Genomic DNA, 19,718 nt, shown 5'->3' on the forward strand with positions numbered 1-19,718 from the left:
CACAATAAAATATATTTAGCATCTTCATAGTGATAGGCATGTTGTGTAAATCAAATGATACACCCCCCCCCAAAAAAAAAATCCAGGAAAAAAATCCAGTTTGTAAAGCAGCAAAATAGGAAAAATACCAAGGCGGGTGAATACTTTCGCAAGCCACTGTAGACAATTTTGACTTCGCAGCTTGGCCATCTAGTGGGAACCCCTCATAGATCATGGATACGAGTGCATTGCAAACACTGGTGTTAAACATTTGTACCCAGGACTTGAGACGTATTATTCTTGACTCCTGTGAATGATTAAGAGGCCTAGAATTCCTTTTGTTTTATTTCTGTCTCTCTCTTATTTTTCTTATTTTATTTTTTACATAAATGCATACATTTATCCATAATTCGATAATACCAACAGTATTTATTTGGTGTTCTTGCTTGAAGAACAAACCTGAATATGATGCAATCTGATGACACCACTTCAGGGGTGCTTAATTAAAGTTCAAGATTGGGTTGGGCTTGTTTCTGAACTTTTCTTTGGGCATTTGTGGTACTGCCTTGAGCTGCAGTGCAGACGCACTCTTCAGTTAGTGACCAAAATTCAGCAGTAATAACGCCTTGGTCAAACACAATTTCTAGTGGCAGTAGTGAAAGAGCATGCTTTATGCTGGTATGTAACCTAAAACGAAACTGGGGAGCTAGGAGTTTTTCCCCTTAAAAGGGTTTTATTACAGACAGAATACTCCTCAGTTTCATCAGCTGTCCGGGTGGTCGGTCTCAGACGAAGCCGGATGAGAAAGTCCTGGGCTGGAGTGGTTATACAAGGTCTGTGGTTGTAAGGCCGGTTGGACGTACTGCCAAATTCTCTAAAACGACGTTGGAGGCAGCTTATGGTAGAGAAATTAACAATAAACTCTCTGGCAACAGATATGGTGGACATTCCTACAGTCAGCATGCCATTTGCACGCTCCCTCAAAACATGAGACACCTGTGGCATTGTGTTGTGTGACAAAACTGCGCATTTTAGAGTGGCCTTTTATTGTCCCCAGCACAACTTACACCTGTGCAATGATCATGCTGTTTAATCAGCTTCTTGATATGCCACACCTGTCAAGTAGATGGATTAACTTGGAAAATGAGAAATGCTCACTAACAGGGATGTAAACAAATTTGTGCACACATTTTAGAGAAATATGCTTTTTGTCCATGTGGAACATTTCGGAGATCTTTTATTTCAACTCATGGAACATGGTACCAACACTTTAGACATTGCCTTTGTAATTTTGTTCAGTATACATGGAACTCTTTTCATCCGAGGGGGTTCTTAGAACATTTACTATGTAAAAACAAATGTGTGGGTGAAAGGGTTATTCTACCAAGTCCCATAACCAAATCAAATCAAATCAAATGTATTTATATAGCCCTTCGTAACATCAGCTGATATCTCAAAGTGCTGTACAGAAACCCAGCCTAAAACCCCAAACAGCAAGCAATGCAGGTGTAGAAGCACGGTGGCTAGGAAAAACTCCCTAGAATGGCCAAAACCTAGGAAGAAACCTAGAGAGGAACCAGGCTATGTGGGGTGGCCAGGCCTCTTCTGGCTGTGCCGGGTGGAGATTATAACAGAACATGGCCAAGATGTTCAAATGTTCATAAATGACCAGCATGGTCGAATAATAATAAGGCAGAACAGTTGAAACTGGAGCAGCAGCACGGCCAGGTGGACTGGGGACAGCAAGGAGTCATCATGTCAGGTAGTCCTGGGGCATGGTCCTAGGGCTCAGGTCCTCCGAGAGAGAGAAAGAAAGAGAGAAGGAGAGAATTAGAGAACGCACACTTAGATTCACACAGGACACCGAATAGGACAGGAGAAGTACTCCAGATATAACAAACTGACCCTAGCCCCCCGACACATAAACTACTGCAGCATAAATACTGGAGGCTGAGACAGGAGGGGTCAGGAGACACTGTGGCCCCATCCGAGGACAACCCCCGGACAGGGCCAAACAGGAAGGATATAACCCCACCCACTTTGCCAAAGCACAGCCCCCACACCACTAGAGGGATATCTTCAACCACCAACTTACCATCCTGAGACAAGGCTGAGTATAGCCCACAAAGATCTCCGCCATGGCACAACCCAAGGGGGGGGCGCCAACCCAGACAGGATGACCACATCAGTGAATCAACCCACTCAGGTGACGCACCCCTTCCAAGGACGGCATGAGAGAGCCCCAGTAAGCCAGTGACTCAGCCCGGGTTCTTCTGCCAGAATAACTTTTTCTCAGAGCAGTGTTTTTTCTAAGAGCAGTGTTGTTAGTATTATGGTAGCAATACATATTTTTAATCATATGCATGCAATCATATTCATGCAAGCAGTCATTTCATAAGACATGATCAGTGCTTGACTTGGACAGGAGCTCACAGGAGCTGATTACTGGCAAATGTTCTACTGCTTGAGCTCCTGTTCCTCTTTAATAATATTAGCTCAAACGTATTGTGGTGCTCCTGCAACTTTACATAAACAGTACAGCCAGACTATCCTGTCTCAACATCTGTGTTCTATGATTTACACTTTACTTCGGACTGTAAGCAATCGCTTGGAGACAGTAACTATGGTGACCACTTACGTCATCGCATAGTGGCTCGCATACTCTTTATGACGTCAACTACCCTGCAGAATGCTTTGGAAACCCCGGAGTGCTGTTACCATAGATACTGGCGGGGGGAGGGGTGGAGTTTAGAGGAAGCGGAAGTGTTTGCGCAGGCGGAAGTGGTACTGCCCTGAAAATCCCGAGCAGCGAACGGAGAACAGCTTGGTACTCCCATCGTTTAGAGAAAAAGCAGGATTCAAAATACAAGCTAAATGTGAGTTCACTTGCATAAAAGTTCGATTATATTATTATCTCCGGGTAAGATTGGTAATTGTGGGTTCATAATAACCCAACAATGTCTCCAATCGCTATCTGTGGCGGAAGGTGCCTATTGTGGTTTGGGGCTGGGTACAAGGATTTAGGCCGAGACGTGTGATTGAATAGCGAGCTAGAGCTCACAAGCTAGCTAGGGATTAGGTTATTGTAAACCACGTAGGGGAGATCTCAGATCTGCCCTGGTAAATATGAATCCAAATCCAAAATGGTACCGTAATGCTGATGTATATATCCACAGAAGACTGTTTTTTTTGCAAGGCTAATGTTCCCTGCCTGGTCGTCGTGAAATCAAGACTTACAGGAGCTACCTTACCAGCGTTAACAAGCTAATGCTAACGAGACGCTATCTCCAGCTAATTTTACAAGTGAATGGACTGCAATGCACAGGTTTTTGCGATTACACTGGTGCATAAATAGCAACGAATTAAATCATATTTTCGTATATCCAACTCATAGGTAGCATTCAATTACTATAACTGTTGCTAGATAACGTTAGCTGGTTTGCTAACGGCAGCTTTCATATTAAAATTCCGCAAGGGAATGCGACAAGAGAGGGCGTTACTAGCTCTCCAGCTCCATCTTCAATGCCGGACTGGAATCTAGCAAGCTAGCGCTTTAGCGATTAGGTTGGCTACCGATTTTATAGCGCAATGGTGCAGTATTTCCGCCATGGACGTTACATTTGACATCCGTGATCATAACTAGTTAGCGAGTATTTGCTAACGGCCGAAAGATGTTTAGTAAAACACAGTGACATTTAAGACACAGCCTTGGTAATATAGGATACCATACTGTCATAGTATACCAGTTTTATTTTATTTTTTATAAATAAACTGATCTCAACTGGCGTAAGTGACACAGCCATTGTGAGCAAATCTGACTTTATCACAGTCGAAATTTACTTGAGATAACATGGCCACAAGAGCCGTGTAACTAACTATACATGGCCGTACTAATACATTGGTTTAACAATAAAGCTAAGATCACTTGCTGCGTTTTCACTACTGCACGTTATTTCTTAGGGATGTATGTCCTTTGAAAACATGCCTTGCGTCTAGAGCTGGGTTTCACGTAAAAGTTATATGGTTAATTTCCTATAATGGTTGTTTAGAAGGAGAAAGTCTGCTGATTATGGCTTAAACTTTCTAGAGCCCCAATGGGGACAAATCGACATTTCTAAGAATGTCGTGTTTTCAAGATAGATTATCAGAAAACCACGATTTTGGAGTTTGTTTAGTTGTGGCCAATCGTAATGGACAAGTTTGCTCAAATATAATACCTAACATTTACCAAGCTGATCTTATATTGTCCTATGTCATCATTATTTAGATGTTCCGGTGTGGACAATATTTTCTTTATAACATTAAATTTGTATTACTGGCCCAGAGAAAGGGGTTCCTTTCCTCTCAAAAAAAAAGTGTTCAAAGGTACATGTATACTGTGTTTTTAAAGTATTTTTAATGACCTTTATTTAGCTAGGCAAGTCATTTAAGAACAAATTATGATTTACAATGATGGCCTGTATGTCAATATATCAAAATAATTCAATCAATGCCTGTATAACAAGAATCACTTTTTTCATTTTTTTATGAGTGTTTGTTCTCATGTTGTCGTTTTGTGTCTTGGCTCCTTGTGTGCTGTGCACCTTCCCATTTACACACATACAGCAAGCCCTCCCCCTTACCACTCCCAACAACAGAGATGAGAACTTCTTTCTCTCCTTTTTTTAAGACAAGAACTTTGAAAGTATGATTGTTTGCCATTTTAATATTTGATAACTAACCAATGATATTAGGCCACTCTTGGCCATGATTACAGACACCGGTGTCTTTTGACACTATATAAACGAGTCATCCCGCAGTGTTTGTTTAAAAAACCCTGATGAAGACAGCTTGGCTGTCGAAACATTGGTAATTACATTTTTGCATCTGAGCTCCTAGAGTGTCCGGCTGTTATTATATTTTCGAGGACCTGCCTTACAACAGGCCTACAAGCCCTCCGTCCAGCCTCTCTCAGCCTATTGTGGACAGTCTGAGCACTGATGGAAGGATTGTGCGTTCCTGGTGTAACTCGGGCAGTTGTTGTTGCCATCCTGTACCTGTTCCGCAGGTGTGATGTTTGGATGTACCAATCCTGTGCAGGTGTTGTTACACGTGGTCTGTCTCCCTGTAGCGCTGTCTTAGGCGTCTCACAGTACGGACATTATAAATATAAAATCAAACTTTCATTTAATTACACATGCCATATAGCAAATTAAAGCTACACTTGTTCTGAAATCAGCCAACATGTCAGATTTCAAAAAGGCTTTTCGGCGAAAGCAACCGATGCTATTACCTGAGGATAGCACCCCCGTAAACAAAGAGAGAAACCATATTTCAACCCTGCAGGCGCGACACAAAACGCAGAAATAAAAATATAATTCATGCCTTACCTTTGACGAGCTTCTTTTGTTGGCACTCCAATATGTCCCATAAACATCACAAATGGTCCTTTTGTTCGATTAATTCCGTCAATATATATCCAAAATGTCAATTTATTTGGCGCGTTTGATCCAGAAAAACACAGGTTCCAACTTGCTCAACGTGACTACAAAATATCTCAAAAGTTACCTGTAAACTTTGCCAAAACATTTCAATCTACTTTTGTAATACAACTTTAGGTATTTTTTAACATAAATAATCAATCAAATTGAAGACAGGATGATCTGTGTTCAATACAGGAAGAAAACAGACTGAAGCATGCTTTCTGGTCACGCGCCTCTATCCAACAGTACACTTCAAGTGACCCTCGTTCAAGATGGCCGTACTTCTTCATTACACAAAGGAATTACCTAAATCCATTTCTAAAGACTGTTGACATCCAGTGGAAGCGATAGGAATGCAAGAAGGTTCCTTTAGAAATCTGGATTCCCAATGAAAACCCATTGAAAGAGAGTGAACTCAGGAAAAAAAATCTGAATGGTTTGTCCTCTGGGTTTCGCCTGCTAAATAAGTTCTCTTATACTCACAGACATGATTCAAACAGTTTTAGACACGTCAGTGTTTTCTATCCAAATCTACTAATAATATGCATATCTTATCTTCTGGTGATGAGTAGTTGGGCAGTTGAATTTGGGGATGCATTTCATCCGGATGTGAAAATACTGCCCCCAAGAAGTTAAATTAAATTTAGGAGGGGGCAACTCGGCTCCATTTATTGAATCGCGAAGCCCACTGATATTGCAAACTGCTTTAATGACTTTCATTGGCAAGATAAGCTAACTTAGGGATGACATGCCAGCAACAAACGCTGATACTACACATCCAAGTATATCGGACCATATTATGAAAGACGAGAATACTTTTGAATTCCGTAAAGTCAGAGTGGAAGAGGTGAGAATTGTTGTCTATCAACAATGACAAGCCACCAGGGTCTGACAATCTAGATGGAAAATTACTGACGAGAATGCCACTCCTATTTGCCACATCTTCAATTTAAGCCTACTAGAGAGTGTGTGCCCTCAGGCCTGGAGGGAAGCTAAAGTCATTACGCTACCCTAGGATAGTAAAAGCCCCTTTTTACTGGCTCAAATAGCCAACCAATCAGCCAGTTACCAACCCGTAGTAAACCTCTGGATTTTGTTTTTGACCCGATACAATGCTATTTTACAGTAAACAAATTGACAACAGAATTTCAGCATGCTTATAGGGAAGGACACTCAACAAGGACAGCATTTACTAAAAAAAACTGATTTGACTGAGAAATCTATGATAAAATGATTGTTGGGGCTGTCTTGCTAGACTTCAGTGCAGCTTTTGACATTATTGATCACCGTCTACTCCTGGAAAAACGTATGTGTTATGGCTTTACACCCCCTGCTATAATGTGGACAAAGAGTTACTTGTCTAACAGAACACAGAGGGTGTTCTTTAATGGAAGCCTATCAAATATAATCCAGTTTGAATCAGGAATTCCTCATGGTAGCTGTTTTTAGGCCCCTTGGTTTTTTACATTTTTACTAACAACATGCCACTGACTAAGGCCAGAGTTTCTATGTATGCGGATGACTCAACATGATACATGTCAGCTACTACAGCAACTGATATGACTGCAACACTCAACAAAGAGCTGCAGTTAGAGTGGGTGGTGAGGAATAAGTTAGCCCTAAATATTTCTAAAACTAAAAGCATTGTATATGGGTCAAATCATTCCCTAACCTCAACTAAATCTTGTAATAAATCATGTGGAAATTTAGCAAGTTGAGGTGACTAAACCCTGTTTCTAGTCTGCATCGAAATAGCGGTGTGTACATAGCATCGAGCATGGTGGCGACACAGTTGAGTGCCACCAAATGGCTTGAACACAGCCTGTAGGCTGCTTTGATGAGCAGTGGTTCAATGCCATGACAGAGGGTAACACGTCGCTGTAGGCGCAGTTGATGAGCTTATTTCTCGAGTCAGTTGTTCGAATGGAGCTAGCTAGTGTGTTCATATGCCTTTGAAATGGCAGCCGCGGTATGACAACCATCACACATGATTGTGTTACAAACAAACCAGTTGAATGCAGTGAAACCAAACATGACTGGAAAAGTCACATTCTGTGTGGGTTATTTACCTGGAATGTGTCGTCAAATGGAATGAGACGGAATTCACAACACAAGCGGTTCACAAAATGTTTCTTGTTAGGCTTATAAAAACGGATTTTATCACAAACAAAATATAATTCACTTGTGTAACAATGAGCATTGGAATTGCAAACAGACGAAGATCGTCAAAGGTAAAATATTTATTTTAATGTTACGCCTGTGCTGGTTAATTTTTATTTATTTTTTATGGACCTCTATGCTCAGATAATCATATTCTTTCGCAGTAAATCCTTTTTTAAATCTGACAACGCAGTTGGATTAGCAAGATTCTAGGCTTTCGATACATGTATTTTCATGAATGTTTAATATGACTATTTATGTAGCGATCACCGTATGTCATGGAATTTCAGCCCGCTAGCGGGTTCCGTACGCAGATGGGTTAAGAATGTGAAATGTCAGAATAATAGTGTAGAGTGATTTATATCATCTTTTATTTCTTTCTTCACATTCCCAGTGGGTCAGAAGTTTACATACACTCAATTAATATTTGGTAGCAATTGCCTTTAAATTGTTTAAATTGGGTCAAACGTTTCGGGTAGCCTTCAACAAGCTTCCCACAATAAGTTGGGTGAATTTTTGCACGTTCCTCCTGACAGAACTGGTGTAACTGAGTCAGGTTTGTAGGGCTCCTTGCTCGCATATGCTTTTTCACTTTTGCCCACAAATTTTCTATAGGATTGAGGTCAGGGATTTGTGATGGCCACTCCAATACCTTGACTTTGTTGTCCTTAAGCCATTTTGCCACAACTTTGGAAGTATGCTTGGGGTCATTGTCCATTTGGAAGACCCATTTGCGACCCATCTTTAACTGCCTGACTGATGTCTTGAGATGTTGCTTCCAATATATCCCCATAATTTTCCTCCCTCATGATGCCATCTATTTTGTGAGGCGCACCAGTCCCTCCTGCAGCAAAGCACCCCCACAAGATGATGCTGCCACCCCCGTGCATCACGGTTGGGATGATGTTCTTCGGCTTGCAAGCCTTCCACTTTTTCCTTCAAACATAACGATGGTCATTATGGCCACACATTTCTATTTTTGTTTCATCAGACCAGAGGGCATTTCTCCAAAAAGTACAATCTTTGTCCCCATGTGCAATTGCAAATCGTAGTCTGGCTTTTTTATGGCGGTTTTGGAGCTGTGGCTTCTTCCCTGCTGAGCGACCTTTCAGGTTATGTTGATATAGGACTCGTTTTACTGTGGATATAGATACTTTTGTACCTGTTTCCTCCAGCATCTTCACAAGGTCCTTTTTCTGTTGTTCTGGGATTGATTTGCACTTTTCACATTAAAGTACGTTCATCTTTTGGAGAACGCCTTCCTGAGTGGTATGACGGCTGCGTGGTACCATGGTGTTTATACTTGCGTACTATTAATTGTACAGATGAGCGTGGTACCTTCAGGCATTTGGAAGGTCAGACTTGTGGAGGTGTACAATTTTTCTTGGCTGATTTCTTTTGATTTTCCCATGATGTCAAGCAAAGAGGCACCGAGTTTGAAGGTAGGCCTTGAAATACATCTACTGGTACACCTCCAATTGACTCAAATGATGTCAATTAGCCTATCAGAAGCTTCTAAAGCCATGACTTCATCTTCCGGAATTTTCCAAGCTAAAAATTATTTTTTCAAGGTAAAAATCTGTCATTCTGTCCCTGAGCAAGGCAGTTAACCCACTGTTCCCTGGGCGCCGATGAATGCAGCCCTCCACACAACTGATTCAGAGGGGTTGGGTTAAATGCGGAAGACACATTTCAGTTGAATGCATTCAGACATTCAACGGACTAGGTAACAGTCACACTGTAAATTAAAGGAATGGGTTTCTATGGCTGGATTTTTTCCTTTAAGTTGTTTGGCAAATGTACATGTTTTTAGAAACTTTAACCTGCTCTTTTCTGGTTAGGAAATCCAAAAGTTTGCCTGCATGAAAAAATATTTGAAAAGGTTGCTTTTTGGTAAGCTGAAGCTCCTTTCCCTTTGTCAATTACCCACACTGCGCTGTAGTCTCTTCAATCACAAGGCAGTTAATACTATCGTCACCCATCAGAATATTATCACCCATCAGAATATTGTAACTCTAATCTGGTCTTTAGGCTACATCTATTATTACTACATCTATGTGTGAAATTAGTTTTGATATAGTTTAGGTCAGGTGTCACTAGCCTTCTGAAGATCACTTTCTGAGTCAAAATGCAACCCGAGATCTACTGCTCAGATTTTATTTTAACGTGTCTTAAAACATTTAAGTCTATGCAACACTAACCTATTAAAAACAGTACTGTAGCAATGAGATTTGTGCAGTGGGCTATAGGCCCAATACGTTATCACCGCACATTTGCTTTGCTTGAATTTCCCTCCCAATGCATTGTCCCCCGCCCCCCAAAAAAGTTCATTTAAAACTGTGAGTTATATGATCACAGCGGTAATAGATAAGTCATTGTATTACTTTTGAGTCACAGCTGATTGAGCATACATTTAAATAATTTGCTTATTTTTTACTTTACTGGGCTGATGGTGCCTGCATCTGATGGTCAGTCTCAGCAGAGGGAGAGAGCAGCTGACTGAGGGTCTGCCTCAACGTCCTGCCGCTTTCCCTTTCCTCTGCTGACACTGACCAAAAAGGGGCACCGTTTTCTAGCTGATGACAACTCACGCACCACAAATTCATGCTGTGAACAGAGAAAGTGAAATATTCCTGGATATTAAAAAAGAACCAAGACGCTAATAAAAACGCAAGCCTATCGATACACTTTCCTACTTCTTCGTTACAGCTGCAGCGCTGGTTGTAGCACGAGTGGAAGTGGGAAGAATATGCATATTATGGCTTATAAAGGTGTTGAATAAAAAGAGTTGACAGTGCTGAGTAAGGACTTACATGAACTCACTCATAAAGACAGCCGCTCTCGTCATGGTTTAAAAATAAAAAATCTCGCAGTATCAGCTTTAATGTAGCTTTTTTTAAATTCCTGCTACATTACTGCAGACACGGTAAACTGAGCCACACCATTGGCCAGCGGTAGGCCTTTAGTGCACTTGATTTACTCTCCGGGCCAGCCTGGAAGGCAGGGTCCGTAACTTCAGACACATGTTTCAAAATGCAAACTCTTTGCCTGCTCAGGCCAGCTAAAGTGGGTGCACCTATTACCTTTTTTACAGAAATGTTTGGCGATCGACTGAAAGCGACCGGTTGGTGACCACTGGTTAGGGTGTAGTTTCAATCTATTTTAATTGTATTTTTGTTCAACTAGTCAAGTCCGTTAAGAACAAATTCTTATTTTACAATGATGGCCTAACCCGGACGACACTAGACCAATTGTGCCCGCCCTATGGGACTCCTGATGACGTCTGTAGTGATGCCTCTAGCACTGAGATGCAGTGTTTTAGACTGCTATGCCACTCGGGAGCCATGGGCCATTGTCATATGGCAGCCAAGTGCAAGTGGGGAAAATTACATGTCCTCAGTGTTTTGAATAGACTTATTTAAGAAAAGTCAAGGATGGGGGGGGCATGACTTTGCAAATGGCAGAATAATTCAAATGTTAAATTCATATGACCTCAATGATGCTCTCTGAGTTTAGTTGTCTATGATTAGTCTCTCCCCGGTCATCTTTCAGATACCCACATCATGTTGTATGCTCCTGAAAACCAATGAGTAGATGGGAGAGGTGGGACTTCCAGCGTGTCAAGTGTCTCAAAAATAGACAAGTTATATTTTATCGTTTGACTACGCATACTCTCGTTCAGGCCTGTGAGCGGCGTGGGTGAAATGGTTGAATAACATGTACACTACCAGTCAAAAGTTTGGACACACATACTCATTCAAGGGTTTGTTATTATTTTTTTAATTATTATTTTCTACATTGTAGAATAATAGTGAAGACATCAACTATGAAATAACACATTAAATCCTGTAGTAACCAAGAAAGTGTTAAACAAATCCAAATATATTTGAGATAATTCAAAGTAGCTACCCTTTGCCTTGATGACAGTTTTGCACAGTCTTGGCATTCTCTCAACCAGCTTCCCCTGGAATACTTTTCCAACAGTCTTGAAGGAGTTCCCACATATGCTGAGCACTTGTTGGCTGATTTTCCTTCACTCTGCAGTCCAACTCATTCCAAACCAAACCTCAATTGGGTTGAGGTTGGGTGATTGTGGAGGCCAGGTCATCTGATGCAGCACTCCGTCACTCTCTTTCTCAGTCAAATAGCGCTTATACAGCATGGAGGTGTGTTCGGTCATTGTCCTGTTGAAAAACAAATGATAGTCCCAATAAGCGCAAACCAGATGTGATGGCATATCGCTGCAGAATGCTGTAGTTGCCATGCTGGTTAAGTGTGCCTTTAATTCTAAATAAATTAAGAATATTGTCACCAGCAAAGCACCATAACACCACCTCCTCCATGCTTCATGGTGGGAACCACGCATGTGCCAATCATCCGTTCACCTACTCTGCATCTCAGAAAGACACGGTGGTTAAAACCAAAAATGTCTAATTTGGACTCTTCAGACCAAAGGAGATTTTCACCTGTCTATTGTCCATTGCTCTCTTATTATTGGTGTCTGTTGCTAGTGGTTTCTTTGCAGCAATTCAACCATGATGGCCTGATTCACGCAGTCTCCTCTGAACCGTTGATTTTGAGATGTCTGTTACGTGAAGCATTTATTTGGGCTACAATTTCTGAAGCTGGTAACTCTAATGAACTTATCCTCTGCAGCAGAGGTAACTCTGGGTCTTGATGGATGATGGGTTTTTGTAACTGTACTTGAAGAAATGTTCCGTATTAACTGACCTTTGTCTTAAAGTAATGATGGACTGTCATTTCTCTTTGCTTATATGAGCTGTTCTTAACATAACATGGACTTGGTCTTTAACCAAATAGAGCTATCTTCTGTATATCACCACTACATTGTCACAACATAAATGTTGGGCTCAAACGTATTAAGGAATAAGAAAGAAATTCCACAAATTGACTTTTAACAAGGCACACCTGCTAATTGAAATGCATTCCAGGTGAATACCTCATGAAGCTGGTTGAGAGAATGCCAAGAGTGTGCAAAGCTGTCATCGAGACAAAGGGTGGCTACTTTGAAAAATCTTAAGTAAAAATATATATTTGGATTTGTTAAACACGTGTTATTTCCTAGTTTTGATGTCTTCACTACTATTCTACAATTGTAGAAAATAGTACAAATGTGGCCTCCCGAGTGGCGTAGTGGTCGAAGGCACTGCATCGCAGTTGCTAGCTGTGCCACTAGAGTTCCTGGTTCGAGTCGAGGCTCTGTTACAGCCGGCCGCGAACGAGAGACTTATGGGGTGGCGCACAACTGGCCCAGCGTCATCCGGGTTAGGCGAGGGTTTGGCTGGCAGGGATGTCCTTGTTCCATCGTGCTCTAGCGACTCCTGTGGCTGGCCGGGTGCATGCACGCTGACACGGTCGCCAGGTGTAGTGTTTCCTCTGACACGTTGGTGTCGTACGGGAGTTGCAGCAATGAGACAAGACTAACTACCAATTGGACACAACGAAATTGGGGAGAAAATGGGTTAAAAGTAAAAACAAAAAATCAAGATATTATTATTTTGCAACGCTCGTGCACGGAATGTAGCCGTTGTGGTTTGCATGTAAGGGAGTAGTTCCTGACTGGTATCTGAAAGGTTTTATGATGTTTATTAATCAATTTGATCGTGTAGCCTACTGAATACTCAATCATTTTCCATTTGAAGAACACTTGCAGGTTTTGGGTCAGTTCCATTTAAATTCAGTCAAGTAAACTTGCTTTTCAGTTTACTTCCAGAATTAACTGAATTGAAATGAAATTGACCCGGACATGTCTGGACATGCTATTGGGTTGTCTTTATATCCGTATATTAATGCATATTTAAAAATCCTAATCATCATCAGTCAGAAATGAGGCCCTCCCTTAGCTGAGAGAGACGTCTGTGCTAATAGGCTATTGGTTTGTTGGGCATTTTATTACGGCTAATAACTGAGTATTCAGTAGGCTACATGATAAAACGGATTAATAAAATCAGAACATTATAAAACTTTTCAGGACCCACAGTGGTGCACATTAATGTTCTAGCCCAGCACAAGCACACCAGATGCATCTAATCAGGTCTGTTAGTATACGACTAGATAAAAAATGTTCATCCCCTTGGGTCCACAGTACTAGGATTGTAGAATGGGTAACCTCATACTTTCTAACACTACTAATAACTGTTGCTTGGTGTGACTATAACCACAATAACTCTGTGCCATTTCACAGCCTCGACATGGACAAGAACGACCTGGTACAGAAGGCTAAGCTGGCCGAGCAGGCCGAACGCTATGACGACATGGCGGCGGCGATGAAAGCGGTGACGGAGCAGGGCGGTGAGCTCTCCAACGAGGAGCGCAACCTGCTGTCGGTGGCCTACAAGAATGTGGTGGGGGCGCGTCGCTCCTCCTGGCGCGTCATCTCCAGCATCGAGCAGAAGACCGAGGGCAACGAGAAGAAGCAGCAAATGGCCCGTGAATACCGCGAGAAGATTGAGGCCGAGCTGCAGGACATCTGCAAGGATGTGCTGGTGAGAGAGCTTGCTAGTCTATGCAAGCGAGAGCTTGCTAGTCTATGTGCCTCCATCGCTTTTAAAGGAGTCCCTTGATGCTATTGGACGGGTGATATAACGTGACACTGGGGCTAGAGTTACATTCATTTAGAGTCCAGGCATTTTGGGAATGTGGTTGGAAGTGGAAATTGTACAGGGAAAATGCCCTATTTACACAACAAGCATTTTTCATTTAGTGTGAATGTGAGCTGGAATGAATTTGACACCAAAGCAAGGTTGCAGAGCATCTATTTTTGGTTAATCTTTTGTTTGGTCCTGTGTGTTGAAAGAGTGGAGTTGACTGACACCCAATCAACCCCTTTTCTTGGTTTTAGGCACTCCTCGACAATTACCTCATTGCCAATGCGACTCAGGCAGAAAGCAAGGTGTTCTACCTTAAAATGAAAGGTGACTACTACAGATATCTGTCCGAGGTGGCATCTGGAGACTCAAAAAAGAGTAAGTAGATCTCTGTTCTGTGAGGAAGCTTCCGTGTTAAAAGCTTCCGGAAGCTTCCGTGTTCTTGTTGCCAAGAACCCATAATCGTTAATTGGCCACTTTTCTTCAGCCTCTGATTATCATGGAAATAAGCAAAACCTACATTTTTAATAATCTGCTGCTTGCAGTGCTTTTTAAGGCTTAAGTGGTATCATCACTGGCCTGATTTGATGTCCACAGTAGAAGTAAGTCGCTCTGGATAAGAGACAATGTTCAATCAGTATCCATTATACAGGAGATGCTCTGTGAAATGTAACATTAATTCTCTTCAACAAAAGCATGATGAGTGAATGGTGTTAATTCATTGGGCCCCTTCTCTCCCCATCACAGCCACAGTGGAGAACTCCCAGCAGGCCTACCAGGAGGCATTTGACATCAGCAAGAAGGACATGCAGCCGACACACCCCATCAGGCTGGGCCTCGCTCTCAACTTTTCCGTCTTCTATTACGAGATCCTCAACTCCCCCGAGCAGGCCTGCAGTTTGGCGAAGGCGGTGGGGCACCGTTATACGCTCACACACGTTACACCATCACACTGCAGTGACTGCGTGATACAGAAGGAGCCTTTTTTAGCCTCCGAATCAATACGGAGTGCAAACACGCCCCTCCTGCTCAGATTTTTTACACAAACCTGCTCGTTAACACCGGTGCTTGTGCTGTTGGCATTTGCCAAATGTTTAAATGAAAAATTGACTGTTGTGATGGTGCTTTGTCATCTGGAGTACCAAGCTTTGTCAATTGGTAAAGTGTTTTGGAGGCATTTTATGCTGTGGTATTCTGGGCCTTATAAAACATGTTTTTTTTTTACCCCCTTTCATATACCTATTTTCCCTATAGGCTTTCGACGAAGCGATCGCCGAACTTGACACCTTGAACGAGGACTCTTACAAAGACAGCACCTTGATCATGCAGCTACTAAGGGACAATCTCACCGTAAGTGCTTACCGCGAACATAAAACTTTTTTTTTTTTTTACCCCCTTGTCATGCCATTCAAATGCATTATCGTTCGATAGACTTGGAACTGAATGCCTCGAGTGTATGAATCATTGGATTTTGTTTTTTCCCCCTTTACAGCTGTGGACATCAGAAAACCAGGGTGACGAGGGGGATGCCGGCGAAGGGGAGAACTAAAGGCGTTGCACATCACTGTTAATCCACCCACACTCTTCTTTCTCTTATTTTACACATATACAGCCCATACATCCCTGCTCCATCCAGACCCCTCCCTTTCTGTATGACAAGCAGCATGAATTGTACCTGACCTACCAGTTGTGCCCTTTCTCAGATATGCTCAGTTGTTAACAAGCAGAGTATTGTTTTGTGAGGATAAAAGAAAAATACATTTACCCGGTTGAGTGGCAAGGCCATTCACCCCCCCCTTTCCCTTTTGATTCTCTCCTAACATTTCATAAAGATATGTTCTTTCACCTAGCAAGATATGCATTTTAATATCCTTTTTTGCTTTGCTAGTGTACTGGCGATTGCTGGTTTTTATTCAAAAAGGTCATTAAACTGTCCGTTTATTTTCAACAAACACTGTGATGCTTAGTTTTTCTCCACATAATCACAAGTTCTGGTCGCTAAAATTCAGTACTGTATGTAGCAGTGCAATTCTGCTGTGGCCTCATAGAGAATGGTAGAAGAGGTTGTATTGTGACACTGACTAACATGCATATTGCTGTGTATTGTACATTTGATTTTGGATCTGGAACTAAAAATGAATACAAGGGACCCCAGGTTTTGCCATTCAATATGTATGTCCAGCTGAAAAGAAAAAAAAACATTCCATTAGAACCTAACATTAAAGGTAGACTCAGCGAAATAACGTTGCAGCACTGCAGATATTGAGATGAGCAAGTCTTACACGGTCACACAGTATCTGTGCATGTGCACAGGTTTGCATCACATTGTTAGTGTGGTAGGTACGAGACCAAAACAGAGTGAAAGTTGAGCTCCCACTTCAGCGCTCTTCGTTGCGGAAATAGACCCACTATGCTGTTTACTTTCTGCATTGACGTCATTTCGCTGAGTCTACCTTCAAACGGGAGCATTCTCCTAATGGTATGTACTAGAACAGTTGACAAAAAGGTGCTGTTTGACATTAGTATAATCATACTATTTTGTTCTTAAATGTTACTTTTTTGCTTTGCGTAATAGTGACTTGCACATTGGTTCAAAACTAAATTGTAAACCCTTTTAAAATACATTTTAAATCTCTTAAATTTTGTTAACCTGCTTGCAAAGAAATACCTTAAAGCTGTTTTACGTTGAACTTTTACATATTGGTTATTAAAGCCTTTCTTGAAGGCCTTATGCTGACAGTCCAAACTGACCAGTCAAAAGTTAGATTTCATAAAGGAAACAATAAGAGAATGCACGCTCTTGGCAGTGTAGATGCACGAAGAGTGTGTAAGCAAGTCCCCTTATGTAAATTGTGTCAGTCAGAGATGGCATTGATGCTTTTGTTTTGTGTATCTCCAGACTTAAGGGTCTATCAGAGGAGACCATATTGTAGTGGAATGCGGTCAGTGGATGGGTTAGATTCTGGAGTAGTGCAAGGAACTTGAAGTAGCTGAATTCACTCGGTGTCACAATACTTTGTCATCACCATAACATTCCACTTAGGTGTTGAATTCATCTGGTTCAGTCTTGCTGAAGACAATGTTTCATGCACTGAAAAAAATCTCCCCGTTAGCTGAATAAATGGCAGTTATTCTACGCTTAATAAAAAAAATGCAGTAGTGAATGTGGAACCGAGCCTGTCTGTATATCTGGTATCTCCAATTGCTTTGTTTTTACTGACCAGTATTCTGCCTAAAGTTTGCTTCTGTGATGGTTTATATTGCTTAGCGCGCACGTGGTTGTGAAAATTTAGAATAGCATTAAAACAAAAATACACAAAAAAACAACCCCTGGTTATTGACGTAATACTAGATTTGTATGTCTTTTAAAACAGTTCTAGTTTCACCCTACATGTTATCAGGAAAATGTAAAAGACAATTTAAAGTGAAATAAAAGTTTTATCAGTTCCAAATTGTCCTGTTTTGTTTTTGTAACAAGTGGTTTGTCTGACAGAGTTAAACACTTGCATACATTTTTACTTAGTCTGATAAGCATTATTTAATGTTAAATTAAAACAGGCTAATTATTTAGTTGACCTCAAAGGCTGCATTTACAGCCCAATTCTGATCTTCTTTTCACTAATTGGTTTTTCAACCAATCAGATCAGCGATTGGTCAAAAGAACAATTAGTGGGAAAAATGTCTGAAATGGGCTGCCTGTGTAAATGCAGCCAAAGAAGATTCAATCAGATCAAGTATTAACCGGATAGCCAACACCCGCATAGCTGATGTTTTGGCAGTGTAGATGCATTGGAGCTGTCAAATTGGTGAGAAGCAGCTCTTGATAATTGTCATTAAAGCCACACCTTCCTGCTTGCATTAGATGTTCAGAATGAAAAAGTGTAGGCTATATAGAAATTACGCTTAAATTTGAAATAATGAATGAGGATTTCTATCAACCTAATTGAGTAGATTAGGCCTACAAGTCACATTCCACTGTTCGAATGTGTGAACAAGGCTGCATGGGATTGCTCTTCATGCAACTCCGTGCAGCCAATGGCAATGTCCACTTTAGGTATAACGCCAGGAGCTGCTTTTGGATTTGACAGCTCTAGCGCAGCTCACCTTTGACACTGCCAAAACAACCGCTATGCTGATGTCTGAAAGCGGATCTGATTGAATAGAGAACTTAATATATTCCTCAGGCGTCCTATTTTTATTTGGTCCTTTCTACTATGGGCTCTTAAATTAGGCTACATACTATTGCACACAACCTAGAAATTGAAATGAAGCGTCAGGGCACTAGATACATCTTGAAGTGCAGTCATTGACCACAATGAAGATAAACGGGGGAAACTATTATTTTGCTACATCAACAAAAGATTGCCAAATATCAAAATTGATTGAATAGCCCCAGGAATTGACCAGCAGTTCTGAAAATCTGAGGATAGTCATTTCTGTGGGGCCCCCTCTTTGAAGTCTGGTTACTCTCATGGATTTGTCCTATTTAGGGAGTTTTTCCTTTAAACTCCCCAACACTGCTTATTTCCTATGGGATCATCATGGCACTTGCTTTCTCTTTAAAATTAAATGTTGTGATCGGCCAACCTCGAACCCAGTATAGTATGTACCTTGCATTATTTAACAGCATTTAAAAAATGTAAAAAAGGTTAGTTGGGGAAAACAGGGTTGTGGGTCATGCAGTTGAAGATAAAATAAACAAAAATACAAAACACAGCTGAAAATAATTTAGTCAGCGAACCTAAAATTAAGAAACTCTGCATAGTTTCCCTGCAGTCAAGTGGCTTACAGTATTATTATAGATTTTCAACTTCCTAGAACAAAAACCTACCAGCATACAGTGGCTTGGCTGACCACTCTTGAGAATTACACTATCAAGCGACTTCAAATGGATAGCTTCAAATAAAAATGGGATTTTCTCTCAATTGAATTCCTACTACTGCATAGCCTATATGATACATCTCATACATTATACACATTAGCATGCATGTAGAAATGTTATGGCTTATACCCTTAGTGACCTGGAATTGGGTGAAATAGCCATCCTATGATTAAACCTTAAAGTGCAACTCCACAACTTTTCAACCTTATATTAGTTATCTCCAGCATCTACATACACCCTAAATACAACAGTATGTGGACACCCCTTCAAATGAGTGAATTCAGCTATTTCAGCCACCATCGTTGCTGACGTATATAAAATCGAGCACACAGCCATGGAATCTCCATAGACAGCCATGCAATCTTCATTGTTTTAATTCACTGTAGAGCCCTCAGTCCCGCTCAAAATGCCTTAGATGGCTCTTTTGTCCCACCCAACACTCATGCGGAAACCTCACCTAGGATAACTGACGCCTCCAGAGACAACCTCTCTCATCGTCACCCAACGCATAGGTTTACCTCCACTGTACTCACATCCTTCCATACCCTTGTCCGTACAGTACATTATGCCTTGAATCTATTCTACCATGCCCAGAAATCTGCTCATTTAAATCTCTGTTCCGAAAGC

General features: G+C 41.3%; 1 protein-coding gene across 1 annotated transcript; it reads left to right on the forward strand.

The window, feature by feature from the left end:
* The first annotated feature begins 2,696 nt into the window (after positions 1–2,696).
* Positions 2,697–17,656, forward strand: LOC124008166 (14-3-3 protein beta/alpha-1). The gene is made up of 6 exons (XM_046319233.1): positions 2,697–2,855; positions 13,807–14,107; positions 14,464–14,587; positions 14,957–15,120; positions 15,464–15,559; positions 15,702–17,656. Exons 2-6 carry the CDS (start codon positions 13,814–13,816, stop codon positions 15,756–15,758), a joined length of 735 nt encoding a protein of 244 aa, XP_046175189.1. The 5' UTR covers positions 2,697–2,855; positions 13,807–13,813; the 3' UTR covers positions 15,759–17,656.
* Positions 17,657–19,718: the final 2,062 nt, after the last annotated feature.

Source organism: Oncorhynchus gorbuscha, linkage group LG21 (assembly GCF_021184085.1).
Source record: "Oncorhynchus gorbuscha isolate QuinsamMale2020 ecotype Even-year linkage group LG21, OgorEven_v1.0, whole genome shotgun sequence".
Classification (NCBI taxonomy): domain Eukaryota; kingdom Metazoa; phylum Chordata; class Actinopteri; order Salmoniformes; family Salmonidae; genus Oncorhynchus; species Oncorhynchus gorbuscha.